The sequence below is a fragment of the Sycon ciliatum genome, chromosome 4 (genome assembly GCF_964019385.1).
Source record: "Sycon ciliatum chromosome 4, ocSycCili1.1, whole genome shotgun sequence".
Lineage (NCBI taxonomy): Eukaryota > Metazoa > Porifera > Calcarea > Leucosolenida > Sycettidae > Sycon > Sycon ciliatum.
Genome location: NC_088646.1, coordinates 11,329,947 through 11,345,121, shown reverse-complemented (window position 1 = coordinate 11,345,121; position 15,175 = coordinate 11,329,947). Strand labels below are relative to the sequence as shown.

The window sequence follows — 15,175 nt, the reverse complement described above, 5'->3', positions numbered from 1 at the left end:
TAGCAAGAGTACATGAAAAAAGGTTTTTATCAGGGAGTCGTAAAATACCAGTATTTTACGACTCCCTGGTTTTCATGTACTCTTGCTAGTTCGTGTGGTATCCGATGAATAAATAAAGTGCGGCGAACTAGAAAAAAAAGAAAAGAAAAAAAAGGTTGGTTTCCCACACCGGGAATTGAACCCGGGCCGTCTGGGTGAAAACCAGAAATCCTAACCACTAGACCATATGGGAATACCTGTCAACTTCGGCTCAAAGTGTGGCTTTAGAAGGGACCTAAATCAGTGTCTATCTGCCGTGCTGGGAAACAGTGTGGCTTTGCGTGTGCAGTGCCAGACTCTACAACTAATACTTACTTATAATCTCAAAAAAGGGGAGCAAAAGATTAGTTTTCTTTTACATGTAGTTTCGTTCATAGGTTGCGCAGTACTAGTACAGTCAACTTCGCTAATAACGACTACGGATATAACGACAATTCGCGAATAACGACAGAATTTCCATGCCCAGAGCACAGTCCCATCCCACTGTAATACATATAATGAGACTTCGGGTATAACGACACTTCGCGAATAAGGACACCTTTTTGATGCCCCGCCGAGTGTCGTTATAAGCGAAGTTGACTGTACTAGCAAGAGTCCATAAACAGGTTATGGACTCTTGGTACTAGTACTAGTGAAGCAGGGAGTAAAGGTTGTGGTGTAGCTTGTGTGAACGAGTGGCTGATGATTATCACTGCCACCGCTATCATCAGGTGGTCACTAGACTCACTACACTCCATTCCACCTACAGTCCATTTCAAAACTATAGACGCGTAGGGTTTTTGAAATATTTCCAATTTGGCTGGAACTTTTTGAGAATAGTTTTCGGAATATTGCTCAGGACCGCTCCACAATTACTCTCATATAGTTTCTAAACGATTGGATAACAGACGCCCAATTTGGAAAAATTTATGCACAAAGTGATCACAGATTTTATGTGGTATAGATGCTGGCATAACGGTTTTTGCCTAGGTACGCGTCTATAGTTTTGAAATGGACTGTAACGCTAGCTTCATGTAACAACGATGATCACAACGACAATGACGATGCTGATTATGGCGGCGGTGGCTCCGGCAGCAGCACCAGCAGTAACAACAACAACAACAACAACAACAACAACAACAACAACAACGACAACAACAACAACGACAACGACAACGACAACAACAACAACGACAACGACAACAACAACAACAACAACAACAACAACAACAACAACAACAACAACAACAACAACAACAACAACAAGAGCAGCAGCAGTAGCAGCAACAGCAAACAACACATCAATGCAAACGCAACCATTCAAGACAACATTCTTTAAAAAAAATACTACAGTGTCCCATAACAAACATACAAAGTCGTTGTTACTCCAAGTGAGCTGTAGCAAAGCACATCACTTTCTGATACACCAAGGAGAGACGGGACAGGGAATAAGGAGTGAGCATCCACCACAACCAATTTGAGATTTGGTTCCAGAAAGATTCGGAATCAACGAATACAGGAGAGCTAGCAATAGGCTGGTGCAACCCCAAACACTATATCGCTCTAAAAGGCAACAGCGATAATATTTTAGCATTGCTCCTACTCCGGGGAACAAACCTCTATCACTGAAAACGTGAAAGAAAAGCTGGTACTAATTCCAACACTAGAATATGACTGTGGACTACAACTAAATGAGGTTGGAAACAATGAGAAGAAGCTGCAAAAACAGAATATCCGTCAGAGAAGAATTTGCTTGTCTCTACTATAATAACAATAAATAGCCTCCCAACTGCAGGCATGACTGCAGGAGGTGACGGTCACACTATAGTAAAACCCATTAAAACGGTCATGGCGTGTATCCCAGTAAGGACAACAATAGTATGCCAGTGTTAATACAGTGTATGAGATTATTAGTCCCTTATGTTGTGTGATATCATTTATATCAAAGTAGGAAATCAATTTGTAAAGGCTCAATTGCAAGATGTAATACAAACACAATAGTTACATCGCCCTGAGCCATTGCATCACTCAACACTTCTCAACTCGATGGCAAAGCGCTATGTCTGGTGGACGGGAAAGACTTGTATGTGAGAGCAGTCGCCGTGCCACAGTGCACTCGTCTCACCGTGATGGATGCTGACGAGTAGCAGCGGTATTATGGATGTTGGCACGATGTAGAGCAGGGCTGGCTGAGCCACACCATACATCAGGACTGCGAGTGTTGACATCAGCATACCTGCATACGAGAAAACATAGGCGAGGAAGAAAATGTGGCTATCTCAGGCAAGTCCTTTCAGATGTTTAGTAGCATGAGTTATTTTAGCTACTTTTGATGGGTCATGGGTTTGAGCCCCAAGCAGGATATCCATGTTCCAAAGAAGGATCCATTGGTGAGATTCTAATTTCTAAACCAGCGCCCCTCTTTACAGAACAGTGCCTTACCGACCAGGCTACCCCGGAGTCACACCCTGTTGTTACAATGGCAAGTGAAATGCGGACTGATTGCACTTGCAGCATCAAAGGCCTCTCGGTCTTGACATCCTGAGAGCGCTCTCCCCAGCACACATAGACACAAGGTCATCAAAACCGGTTCGTGGATCTGAAAGTGTATATCGGGCATTCTGCAGCTTGGCCAGTTTGAGAGTTTAGGGCTTAGGCGGCTCTGTTTGGCTGTTTTCGGAATGTGCATTGGAGCTTCAATGTGACAGTGTTTTGCCTATGGAATCAGTCCTTCCATCAAGTCACCACAGTCTTCATGGCCAACCAGAACTCCTGACAAAGATGCAAGCGACAGTTGATCCGCAAAAACTGAAAAAACCCATTGTAGATGTGCTCTGCCACTATCGAGATTGCCATGCTGGGTTCTGAATGAGGGTGAGGTGGGGTATGGCAATATGAAACGGGTCACAGAAGTGCAAAGGCATACACACATGCTACCTTATTGTGCACACTGCAGGTGAAGAAGAGTACAATGCTACTCACCAGCGCAGAAACCTAGCAGAGAGCAGTTGAAGTAGGTGATGACACGATTTTTCTTCAGTCGCTCTCGTCCAATGCACTGCAGAGTGTGGTCAAAGCGCCTGGTGAAGCAAGCAATCAGCCCTGGTATGAACTGCACAACGCACCACAACGAAGCAGAAAGCCAATAATAATGTTCAGGATGGCAATATGATGCAACACATAGAAAATGCAGCCATTACATCCTGTGTGACTAATGACTATACAGCACAGAATAGCTGTCTGATGAGCGCTTGTGTGCGAAGCGCAGAGTTACAGGAGTACTGCTTTATGTTCCCTTCTCTCTCAACAAGTATATGCATAAGGTTAAATACAATGGCAATGAATAAAACAAATTGGGCAGTCAAAACTATGCATATGGTTACAGTACTATACCTTAAACTTGACCAGCTATAGCTAGACAACGGAATTGCTGACAGCCCACCAAACAATGTGCTGCTGGGACTTACCACGTCACCCAGCCCAAGAACACCAGAACCATCTGAAAATATCCTACGGAAGCGGGAAGAACAAGAACAGGAGCGACAGCCACAAAACAAAGGTTCAGCTGAGAATCATATCTAGCCAAGCATAGCATGTCTGAAGCAAGACAGGAAGGATACTGCATGTCCGATGGCTGCATGCATAGGAAGAAATAACTTCAAGAAAGTAAGATACTAGTATACAGTCTTGTGATGTACAAAACCGCTCAATGAAATCCGATCGAGCGAGTAAGCTTTGCACCTCACACCAGCCGAACACCCCAATGTTCGGAGGTCTACGGCTGCATAGCACCCGCCATGGCGTGCTTGCACGTGCAATCGGATTTCATTGAGCAGGACTGTACTTAGCATCATCAGTAGACCACCTATCTTTGAAAGGAAGCACTGGGCTAGGACACACTAGAGCAGTACACTACAAGCTATTCACGAGGCTAGGTTTCATTGAGCACAGCCGCCTTTGCCTATTAGGACCTACGCTCACATGTAGACTCAGACCTGTGCGTAGCCATGGTGCACAAAAAATGGTTTTAATTGGCAGGCCAAATTACACGCAAGACAAGATATGCTGTCTGACATTGGTCTCCAAAGGCAGGTGTTATCGTTGTAGTCTTTACTTTAGGTATTGCAGTAGTCGTTCAACACACCCCGGTCCAATGGCCCAGCAGGATAGCCCTTACCCATGCATGACAAACTTGCCAGGCAACATGATCTTCGGTGAGGATTTGGCCACTTCTGGCAAACCGACTTTGTTCGCAATCACTCCAACCTGTAGTTGGTAAACAACACATTGAAATAGCACAGACATGAAGGGCGATATAATAATTATATAATCCACATTTGCCGAACAGAAGGGTTAGAGCCAGATCGTGATGGCAAGCAAGCTGGAAACAACACAGAAAGCACATGGTAAACATGACTTCATGTCATGTATGAAGGAGGGGTCGTTGATAAATGGCGATAATTATGAACCGCCTCTTAGTAACTATTCAGTGAATTCACGAAGCAAGTTTAGTTTCAATAGCAACACAGTACACGCACTATGTTATGCACGCATACCAACAGTAACTTGGCCTCAATCAAGAGTGAACCATAGGAAGAAGCAATCTGCCCCGAATGAAGTACATGTCCAGCCCACATGACTGCGGTGCATGCCTTATTAAATAATCTAAATTTTAGATATTACTTATTAGCACGGCAACCAGCAGAGCTATACATAGATGGGCTTGCAAAGCCTGCTGCCATGCAACACTTCCGGGTAGGATTCACCACAGGCACAGCAAGCTGACAATGCCCCGAGATACTGGTACTGACCGGGTTACTTGCTTGCTTCATAGCTACATCCATCATGACATTCTTGTGAAAGATACGCTCCGAGAAGAACACCTACATGTACATAGAAATCAAACCAAGAAACAGAATTCCTTCACACGAGCCGAAGCAAGGAGGGATGGGGGAGATGGACTACTGGCAGGGAACACCCTGAGCGAAATACGGGGTGGGGAAAGGGATGGGGGAGATGGACTACTGGCAGGGAACACCCTGAGCGAAATACGGGGTGGGGAAAGGGATGGGGGAGATGGACTACTGGCAGGGAACACCCTGAGCGAAATACAAAAAGTCCAGTGGGCACACAAACGTAGCATTGCCTTACCCAGAACACATCGTAGATCATCAAGCTAACGAACAGCGCGGTAGCCACGCGTATGCTGGGTAGCTTGATATGACACAACATCCAGATGACCAGGGCAATGCCTAACACTGGAAATGACAGAAGACACCGGCAGAAATTAATGGGGACCCATATGATCCATATCAGCAGGGATCTCTACAAGGCCACTGCAGTCAAAAATTATATTTCAAAGAGTAACCAATATCGAATTCCTTGTCATAAAAATACTTGTAATTTCAGAGACCTTACCATCGAGAAGAATCCAGTGAGCTGTTACAAGCCATGCCAGTACAGCAAAGACCCCGACGGCTGATGAAATCAGAGTCGTGACCGCTACTTCGCCTAGCACTGGAAAGCCCACACTGTACAAAAAGAGAGAAGAGAATAATTTCATAAGAACACATCTATAGATACTTAATTTCCGTGGACAGGGTGCGCCTCAAGGCCACATCCGTGAATTATTTTCCGTTGAGTACTTCTCAGGGCATCAGAATTCACGATTTGACAGGTCACAAGAAAACTATCTGGGTGAGTTCCAGACTTTTATACAGTCAGACCTCGCTTAACCGCACACATCCGTTTTTCCACAATATCCGGGAGGCGAGGGAACAGGATAATTGAACACACGTACTGCATGTATGCACGACATACGAGTATGCTGTAAATCGGTAACCAACGATTTTCTTTCGGATGGCGAGGGATCCGGATAAGAGAGGACCGGATAAGCGAGGTCTGACTGTATACGATTCTTAGGAGATGAAGAATACCCAAATTCGATCAGAGAAAATTTGGTTACTCGAACTCGGGATTTTACTGCAAACTTTCACCCCTAATTAACAGCGCATGACTGTATCCAGTAGCACATGATTGCAGGAGCACGGTCTGCACATAGTAAGACTGTCCCAATCAGCGCCATCTACTTCCCCCTGGAAGATGAGCCATCAAATAAAATGAATGAAAAAAGATGATGACGCACCTGGCTGTTGTCAAGCCGCATAGGACATAGCTCAGCCACGAGCAGATTGGTTGAACAGAGAAGGCTACCGCAACCATGGTAAACGCTGAGCAATCAAGCGACAGTCAAAACATAACAAAGCCAGCACATTTTTAGAGCAGGTCAGGCAGACGGGAGAGAGAAGCAATGATACCCGAAACATAAGGCATGGAGGGAGAAATACATACACATCCAACACTAAGACAATCAAGAAATATTGAGAAGTGAAACGCGACCTTTTGGACACCACTCAACTCCATGTGCCAGCCTGGACTTACTTTGAAGAAGCACAGTTGTGCCCGGTGAAATTCGAGCCAAAAGCGCAATACTGGCATCCTGGACCAGTTCCGATTACAGCACTGCATTTGTGCATGTGCATAATGTACGTCCAGCTGCATCTGTGGCCCTCTCAGGGCATCAAGGGCTGTGCAAGTTGACTCTTGAGAGCACCAAATAATGCACTTTGGGTCAGATATCATTTCATCGAGGGCAACTTTACATGATCCGCCAATTTCAAAAGGAATGTAATTCAAAGTAAAATACACCAGCACTTCAGCAAGTACTGCACCGAATATAATAGCAAACATAAACTTTGTTCACATACCGGATATGTAGATAGCCATTATAAACTCCAGTTGAGAAAAGAAGAAAAAGAAAAGCAGCAGAGATGCTGAGAACGAGATTGGGATGACAAGGAAGAGGCTTGCGTCAAGCTGAAATGTAGGAACTGCAAAAAACACGCGCATGGAAAGACAATTGGTTTTCTTTTTCACAACTAAGGAGCAAGAAAAGTGACAACAGTGGACCATGGACTAAAGAACAAAGAGACACTTGGAACAAAGACGGCAGGGTCCAGCAACATGGTGTCAGTCTGGTTCCATTCAAGAATGCTGTTCTCCTCTATCATTGTGCACACGCCGTCATAGTCACTACGCTCACAAGAAGACTGATAATGAGAGCTTGCGTACAATGAAAGAGGAGAACCGCATTCTTGACTGAGCTCAGAAACATTTAAGAAGTGGAAACTTACTTGGATCAGAAGGTGGCTTCTCGCCAGTTTTCTCTGCCTCTTCTTTCTGTTTGAACTCTGGCATGGACCTGAGAATGGACAGAGCAGTGCACGACGGGATTCGTTAGAGTTCGGCGGCACTGGCATTCCGGTAGCTACAAGTATAGCTTGCCTCTTGCAAACCCCATCTAGACACTACATACATGTGGGTACAGCCTTGCAACCACACATGGCATGGAAGGAGCAGAAGTTCACAGCAATTTCTTTGGGTAAAATCTTCTCATCGACTTCTGAGACGAGTTTGCAGACAATTTATTCACCATCAACAGTCAGCGGGCATGAAAGTCCTATGTCATAGCCAGGTCGGAGCCATGATAATGCTGACTCTTGGATCCACTTGGTCCCAGTTGTGGTATGGATCCATACATGTTAAGCTGGTTTCCTTCACAGCAGGGTGACACCTCCGCCGATAGTGATTAGACTGAGCACTACAGGTCGGGGACCCACTCCTGGGGGAGTCCTGGTGCAAAAAATATCAAAGCTGCATTACAGTGCATTCGCCGCGTGAAAAATAAGTAGCGTTGCGCTAACGTGCACTCGCTACACAGCGTTCACAGTGCCTGGGCCGCCCAGCGCCCGCCGCTATCTAATCTTGTTCACAGAGGCGAGTTTCACGGGCCAGCACCGTGGATGGAAATCAGGCGTACCTTTCCGCTGCAGCAATTATAGTCAGCACGCAGAAGGCCATCATGATGCATTCATCCAGCATCACCAAACAGAGCCTCCAGCCCATAATAGGTTTTGGCCCTGAAAACAGTGCACCGTCCCTGTGAGAGCATAGACAAGTAAACACACAACAAACAAGCAGATAAGATAATATCATACAGTCAACTTCGCTTATAACGACACTCGGCGGGGCATCAGAAAAGTATCCTTATTCGCGAAGTGTCGTTATACCCGAAGTCTCATATTATGTATTACAGTTGGATGGGACTTTGCTCTGGGCATGGACATTCTGTTGTTTATTCGCGAATTGTCGTTATATCCGCAGTCGTCATTAGCGAAGTTGACTGTACATGTATAAAACTGCTATGACTGTTATGATACTGTAAATGATCGTAGCCTGCAAGCTGTCTTGCAGTATACATTGTACACCGGAGAGTTTTAGTACCTATGAGAACAACATGGGCAGATAGAACTGAACCAGGGAGTCATATACACCTAGGAGAGGGCATGGCCTGCAAACGCACCAGCGATGTGTGCCACATGATTCCCCCGTGTTACCCCTGTGTAGAAATCGCGGCAACTTCAGAATGTGCCTGGGTTTCGAGTTTTTGGGGATGTGTGGACCTCAAAACAAGGGCACAACAGATATGAGTCTCATCAACTGTCGATATACGGCGAGGAAGGTCCGAAAATAGATACGAAAGAAGCCTTCATTGACAGTGAAAGGGGAAGGGAACGCAACACAACCATATCAACGCTTGTTGGTACAACTCAGTCAGTATGTCCCAAAGGATGGTCCTACCACTAAGAAGAAGTTTCAGTACTAACTACAAAGAGAAACAGTCATAGATAGCTGACTCACTGGTTGTTTTCTTATGGTCTGTCAAATCATGCATTCTTATTCATGCCTTGAAAAGTAATCAATGGCAAACAAATATTGCACAGATGTCAAGCTGAGTCATCTAAAGCAATGAGGCTTGTTACCGGGTTGCCTATTGCCATCACCCTTGGAGCAGGACCGATTCACAGGTGCCGAGTATACCATTCCTGGTCTGGGCCGTGCTTGGGGTCGTAGATTGTGGCCTTGATCGCAATTCAAAATACTCCACGTCGCACAGACCATGGACCTCATAGAACGTTCCAGCCCGTAGATGACACAACAAGATAGTACAGCTATCAAGCTGAGTCAAGCGGGCTCCTCAGGAATCAGGAGCGCGCCCACCGGTTTATACGACTCCCTGCACTGAATCAATGAGGTTTGTTATCGGGCTGCCCATTGCAGTCGTCCCCGGGGCTCCATAGAGCGTACAACTCTCTGATGCGCATTATACAGACATACCATATTAAATATTGGGTGGCACTAGAACAAGCGCTTTGGAGATAGCAACTTTAATATCGCAACCAAGAGGACAAACTGTGCGGTGACAATTCTGTATTGAAGATGTATAATTACTAGTTTGCAGCCTAGAGAGCGTGTGTGGGCAGGCGTGTGTTTACCGCCATATTGCCAGGTGTGTCTTTACCACCATATTTATCAACCATAAGCTTGTTACTATGTTGTAATTATGTATCTTCAATAAAGAATGGTTACTGTACAGTTTGTCCTCTTCGTTGTGACACTAGAACACTAGAACATTCATCAGACCTCTGAACTTTCCCCTGTCTCTAAAACTAAATTAGTTAATTCAACTTTTAAAAAAAACTAACAAAAGTCTTACATTGATGCAGCTGATTCCACCAGGTCATTATTGCCTTTAGTCAACGGAGGCATGCTGAGTGATTTGCTAGTAACTGGCTCTACATATATAAGCTCAAGTCTTCACCACCAATGTAACGCCAAGTAAAGCAATTTAGTTACCTGAGCTTGAACACTCAGATATGGGTCATCATTGAAAGTTTTAGATTCATACAGGGATGTTCAAAGTCAGGAGCAACTTTTCATTTCCTTCTCTACTGGTCCAAAGCACGGCAGGGCAAACTGTATTGCTATCGAGAAAATGAAAAAAAATGGATGCGTAGATCTACTCAGCGTCTCAACCTATGCCTATGTAGGTGAAAAGGAAAGGGACAACATGCACTTTAAAAAAGCAAAACAAAACAAAAACAAAAAACAAACGCAAAGACGGTGATGAGATGTCCTGAGCTGATCTAGCTGAACAGAAAAGGAAGAAAAAAAATTATGGTTTCCCACACCGGGAATTGAACCCGGGCCGTCTGGGTGAAAACCAGAAATCCTAACCACTAGACCATATGGGAGGGCCTATAATACTGAAGTTGGGGTAGGGATAAGAAACTGCAGCGCAAGGACTTAGGTCAGCCAAGCCCAAACAAAGCCAAGGCTTTTTTTCTGTCACGTGCAGAAACATAAACGGAAAAGAAAGAAAATTAAATTTTACCATGAATGAATAGCAACATTTCTCGTCTCTCTCGTGTTCCAATCAAACGCGTCCACTCCCACTCGTAGTTCTGTTCTAGTTGCAGATACTGTACGAGTGATCAATACCAGCAAACCTTTCTGCTCGACGGTATCGGTTTCTCTCTGAGGTGTCTGCCCGAGCCAGCCCAACAACCCTCACAAGCCAGGGCCTCGTTCAGGAGCATCATCGCATGGATTCAACTGATCCTTGCAAACCGTCCAAAGGTACACGTCTTTGACCGTGCTTTTTAGAGCAGATTGTCAGGAGGCTGAGACTTGTCAGTACATGCGCTGTTTTTCACTCTGTGTCTCCTTGTGTCTGGTTTGGGAATACATTATGCACACGCAATATTGAATGAATGCACTCCATGAACCAGTGAACCTAAGTTTGTACCAGGGAGTACTGTGGTACAAACCTACGACTCCCTGGTTCAAGGATTGACCAACAGCTAGCTGGGGAAGCCTATCGAGGGGCTCTCCTGTGGAAGGTAACAGGCTGCGTTTACATGAGAGTTTTTACTTTTTAGCCCGGATTGAGGTCTTGAGTTCAACCCGGGTCGAGCTTCAACCCACCATGAACACCGCTGCAAATTGACTGGAGCATTTACGTGACACACTGCACTTGACCCGGGGGTTGAAATCGAGAAATCGCACTACCGTAGTAGCAAGAGTCCATAAACAAAGAGTATGCAACTGTGATCTCTTTTCTATGGGCCAGATGCGCGGCGCGCTGCCTTCATTACATCATTCAGCTGCAGTCCGCGCACTGCGGAAAATCAAACACCGCACTTTCCCTCCAGTTTGAAATGAACTTTCGTACGGAACTGGAGTTCACGCGCCAGAATTCAGAGATTGTGTAGGTACTGGAACGAATCGAGCAAAAACGGATGGGCTCGTGCGAGAAATTGAGAGTTTGGATGCATGCTTTCAGAGCGTGATGAAGGCAAGTTACGTTATGAAGGCAGCGCGCCGCACTACTACTCACTGCATTCGACCTCACGGAATATCGCGGCATGCCATTTCTACCCCTCAGAGGCCCTCGGCACCGGAAAGGCCACGGCGTGGTACGGCACGAGCCACGGAATGCACTCGCGCCAAAACTGCCCCTCACGTGAGCAAATCACCATGGGTACTCACGGCACACCACTCACAGTACCGTAGTGGAAATCGTCCCTATTACCCTGATGCAAACGCAGAGAGCTAATTAATAATAATAATATCACAAGGAACAGGTACCTGGATACAGGAACTCCCAAAGTTTATTGCAGATTCAGAATCAGCAGATATACTCGGCTAGTCCACCAGAAATGAACGCCTTATTACGAAGATAACATTTTGGCGATACGGGACTGTGACATATTCCACCAGCATTGAGTTAGTGCTTACCCTCACACTTCCATTCACACCTTATCCCCACACTTACATCATCTACACTTGCATTGTGTTAGTTATCACCTATGCTCTCCCCCCTATATATACCATGCTATCTACTCCCATTGAGTATTTATTCCTTGACTCATCAAGTTGTTACATGGTGTCAGAAGTGGGATTCGAACCCACGCCCACATACGTGGACACGCATGCGCAGCTTGACCTCCATGCATCAGCCTATTGGACTTCTCATAATATTCCCTTCATAGTTCATCTTTTACTAGACCTTGCCTGTATGCCTACTCTTAACAAGGTACACTCCTAATCATTAGGGAAAGGAGAGATGTGACATATTCCACCAGCATTGAGTTAGTGCTTACCCTCACACTTCCATTCACACCTTATCCCCACACTTACATCATCTACACTTGCATTGTGTTAGTTATCACCTATGCTCCCCCCCCCCCCCCTATATATACCATGCTATCTACTCCCATTGAGTATCTATTCCTTGACTCATCAAGTTGTTACAGGGACAATGTCTGGAACTTGTTGCGAACTACTTTAGCGACAGATTACAGTACTGAACTGCACCTGCCTATGATGTCCATCTGTCCTGTTTTAGTGAAGAACGAAGAAACAGAAGACGGATCACCAGCAAAGCGACGCTGCTCTCGAGATTCTACGCTTCATGCCTCAGCTGCCACCGGTGGCAGTAAGTACTTGACGTGCATAACTAGGTGCTGTTTCCATGGCTAAGGCTGCTAGGTCACCCCTAGCCCCTGTTGCTGGTGCTACGGGTGGTGCTGGTGACAAAGAACTTTATTGAAAATCCATGATAACGCGATCGGAAAGATGATTAGAAAAATCCAAAGACAACGCTGGTAGTGCTAGTACTGGTGCTGGTATTGGTGCTGGAGGTCCTGGTGTTACTGATGTTGCTGAGGTGCCGGTGTTGGTGCTGGTATTGGTATTGGTGCTGGTGCTGGTGAGTCTAGATCAGACTTTGCATTCCAATGGCACAGGTACATGATCACTAGCCCGTTGGATTGGCTTTGCATGGCAAACGTGTGAATGACACTGCAAATGTTTGCACACATTTTTTGTGCTCTCAGAAAGTATACAAATTAATGCTACCGTGAATTTTCCTTTCGCGGAGCCTTCTTGTGTATTCTAGGTCTCCTGTCCCTCTTGATACTGACATCGGTAGGTTGGAGGAGCACATGCCCCTCAGTAGCACGAACCGTACATGTACTACACTGCCATTAAATTCCTCATGTATTCAGCTTATTGTGTTGAGTTGAAGAAAAAAGACCTTTCCGCCACTGTATCTGCTTTGTTTCAGCAGACACAGCAGCAGTGGTGCCAGTATGCACTCAATGTCCACGGCAGAGTCGACAGTACTACCTCTGCTGAACCTGTGTGTTTCTTGTTGCTGCAGTCTGTGCGTCGCAATGTCGACATATAAAAGAGTTACCAAGATCAGTGTTAAAGCAGATCTTCGGATACCTGAGTCTGGATGATCTGCAGGCATGCAAGGCAACATGTCACTCGTGGCATTCCATTGCTGCCGATACAAATGTTAGTTGCCTCTGTCCACACCTGCCATAGGCCAAATCTAGCATCATAATGGAAGTGTTTTGGATAAGAAGGGCTGAAGCATATTTCTGTATTAGCAAGAGTATCTAGCGTTTTACTGGCTGCGTTCGATTATTTATTTATTTATTACAGCATCTCATAGCACAGTGAGAACACCGGCCAATACAAAGAGAGAGGGTGTTAGCCAACCACGGCAAGGAAGATTATGCACTTGCACTTGATTACGCACTTGAATCGATTCATGAATCCATTCGCATGCATTCAAGTCGTTCGATTTTCATGTCATGAGCCCTGTAATTGGTTCGGAATCGATTCACCCTATTCACATGGGGTGATGTGAATAGCGCGAATCGATTCGTGGGTATAATCGAACGCAGCCACTAGTACTTGAAGTGCTCCAGACTTGTTTGTCTCATTCCACTGAGTATTTAGCTCTGATGTATTTTGTCGTTTCTTGTTCGGAGTCCTTCAAATATTGTGAAATCTGGTCGTCATGTTTCCAGTTCTCCCAGTGGTGATGTGATGTATGAAGGAAATGTACGTGATTTAGGTGTTGATCTTGCAGCTTAGAGTGGGAAATGTGCATGGATTCAGGTATTGATCTTGCAGATTAGAGGTGAACAATCGGCATCTGTACATGTATAACGTCTGACCACATGCTGTTATGCAATGTAGTTGTGTGTGCAAGCATCACGTGTCCATGCAAACATACATGCTCTCACATTTGTGTTCCTCACCGCACACCGCATCACACCACATAGCATCCCTAGCCATCTTTCTATGCCACGTGTATCGTTTCCTCTGATAGTCCTTCACCGCTCTTCACTCTTTCTCCCTTGCCTACCCAATTGCAGTATCGCAAGTACATGAAGATGTACTTCAGCTATTGGCAGCGGGATCCAGCGGTCTGCGAAGCAGTAAATCAATATCTCGGGTCTTCGTACGAGTTGTCACCTTGTGATTGCCTGTTCTTCTTGATCAGGTAAGCTCCCAGTGTAGAGCTGACACTTGTTTATCGCTTCACAATCTCCCAGTGTGAGGCTGACTGACACTGCTTTAGCACTTCACTCTACAATGTAAAGGAATGTTTGTGCAAAGTACTTGTGTACAGAGGTAGTGTACTATGCTGGTAATTAGTACTTCAGAGATTGTAAGCATGCAGGGATTCCTTTATCGGAACACTGGAGAACTCAATGTATTGAATACTACTATTGATATTAAACTTCATTATGTAAAGAGAAAAGGACCTATAGATACGAGGTATGACTAACAGTCCACCAAGACAACGAAATATAATACAGTCAGATAATGCGACAACCAGGCACAACACTGACAAGGATATTGAGACATTCGACGACCTGACACCAAGCTCCAACACATCTACGAAGCGCAAACCAACAACCTTCCAACTTGGAAATCTCAGGTGCGGAAAGTTCCGAAGAGGGGAAGGGATGCACCACGAAGATGTGCACGAGCTATGTCCTTCGGCAATAAAGTATGTCGAACGTTACAGGATGATGATGACGAGTCTAGTAAGACCACTGGACAAACCAGTCTAACTACAACTTGAAGACGCAAGGCAACAGACCACCCAACTCCGGAGGCTCAAAGGTATGTAAAATACATGAAGAGGGGGAGCCAAGCGAAGACGAACTGTCACAAACCGAAAGCCAATATCCTACTAAACTTCATGTTGATGTAACGATGATGGACACGTTTGGTACTATAACAAGTGGTTTCACACGACGTACGTTTTGCCGTATTGCTAGTGACGGCTCATCAGGTGTGCTAAATAAAAATCGGATGGTGAGCCTATAGCGCTGTAGTAATAATGATGTACCGAGAAAAGGACCTATAAGATACGAGTTCTGAC

General features: G+C 45.3%; 2 protein-coding genes and 2 non-coding genes across 4 annotated transcripts in view; 1 reads left to right on the top strand and 3 right to left on the bottom strand.

Moving 5' to 3' along the window:
• Window positions 1-160: 160 nt before the first annotated feature.
• Trnae-uuc (transfer RNA glutamic acid (anticodon UUC)) lies at window positions 161-232 on the bottom strand. The gene has a single exon. It is a non-coding gene; the product is annotated as a tRNA-Glu (tRNA).
• Window positions 233-1,464: 1,232 nt separating this feature from the next.
• Window positions 1,465-10,027, bottom strand: LOC135814465 (signal peptide peptidase-like 3). The gene is made up of 12 exons (XM_065327587.1): window positions 9,635-10,027; window positions 7,898-8,017; window positions 7,212-7,279; window positions 6,786-6,908; window positions 6,164-6,248; window positions 5,437-5,549; window positions 5,170-5,276; window positions 4,830-4,901; window positions 4,196-4,284; window positions 3,486-3,528; window positions 3,001-3,130; window positions 1,465-2,254 (listed from the first exon to the last, which is right to left on the bottom strand). Exons 1-12 carry the CDS (start codon window positions 9,685-9,687, stop codon window positions 2,076-2,078), a joined length of 1,182 nt encoding a protein of 393 aa, XP_065183659.1. The 5' UTR covers window positions 9,688-10,027; the 3' UTR covers window positions 1,465-2,075.
• A 73-nt stretch (window positions 10,028-10,100) lies between these two features.
• On the bottom strand, window positions 10,101-10,172 carry Trnae-uuc (transfer RNA glutamic acid (anticodon UUC)). The gene has a single exon. It is a non-coding gene; the product is annotated as a tRNA-Glu (tRNA).
• Window positions 10,173-10,302: 130 nt separating this feature from the next.
• The window catches only part of LOC135814464 (F-box DNA helicase 1-like), a 28,187-nt gene continuing 23,314 nt past the window's right edge, over window positions 10,303-15,175 (top strand). Inside the window, exons 1-4 of the mRNA XM_065327586.1 lie at window positions 10,303-10,557; window positions 12,329-12,418; window positions 13,145-13,284; window positions 14,157-14,284. Of these exons, the coding sequence (XP_065183658.1) occupies window positions 10,524-10,557; window positions 12,329-12,418; window positions 13,145-13,284; window positions 14,157-14,284 (392 nt within the window). The 5' untranslated portion in view covers window positions 10,303-10,523. The remainder of the gene's footprint in view (window positions 10,558-12,328; window positions 12,419-13,144; window positions 13,285-14,156; window positions 14,285-15,175) is intronic.

Coding starts and splice junctions, on each gene's coding strand:
- LOC135814465 (XM_065327587.1), bottom strand. CDS start 9,687: ATGCCTCCGTTGACTAAAGGCAATAATGACCTGGTGGAATCAGCTGCA. Junction 6,909..7,211: donor GAAGCCACCTTCTGATCCAA/GTAAGTTTCCAC, acceptor TGTTTTTTGCAG/TTCCTACATTTCAGCTTGAC. Junction 2,255..3,000: donor TCTGCTAGGTTTCTGCGCTG/GTGAGTAGCATT, acceptor TCTCGTATGCAG/GTATGCTGATGTCAACACTC.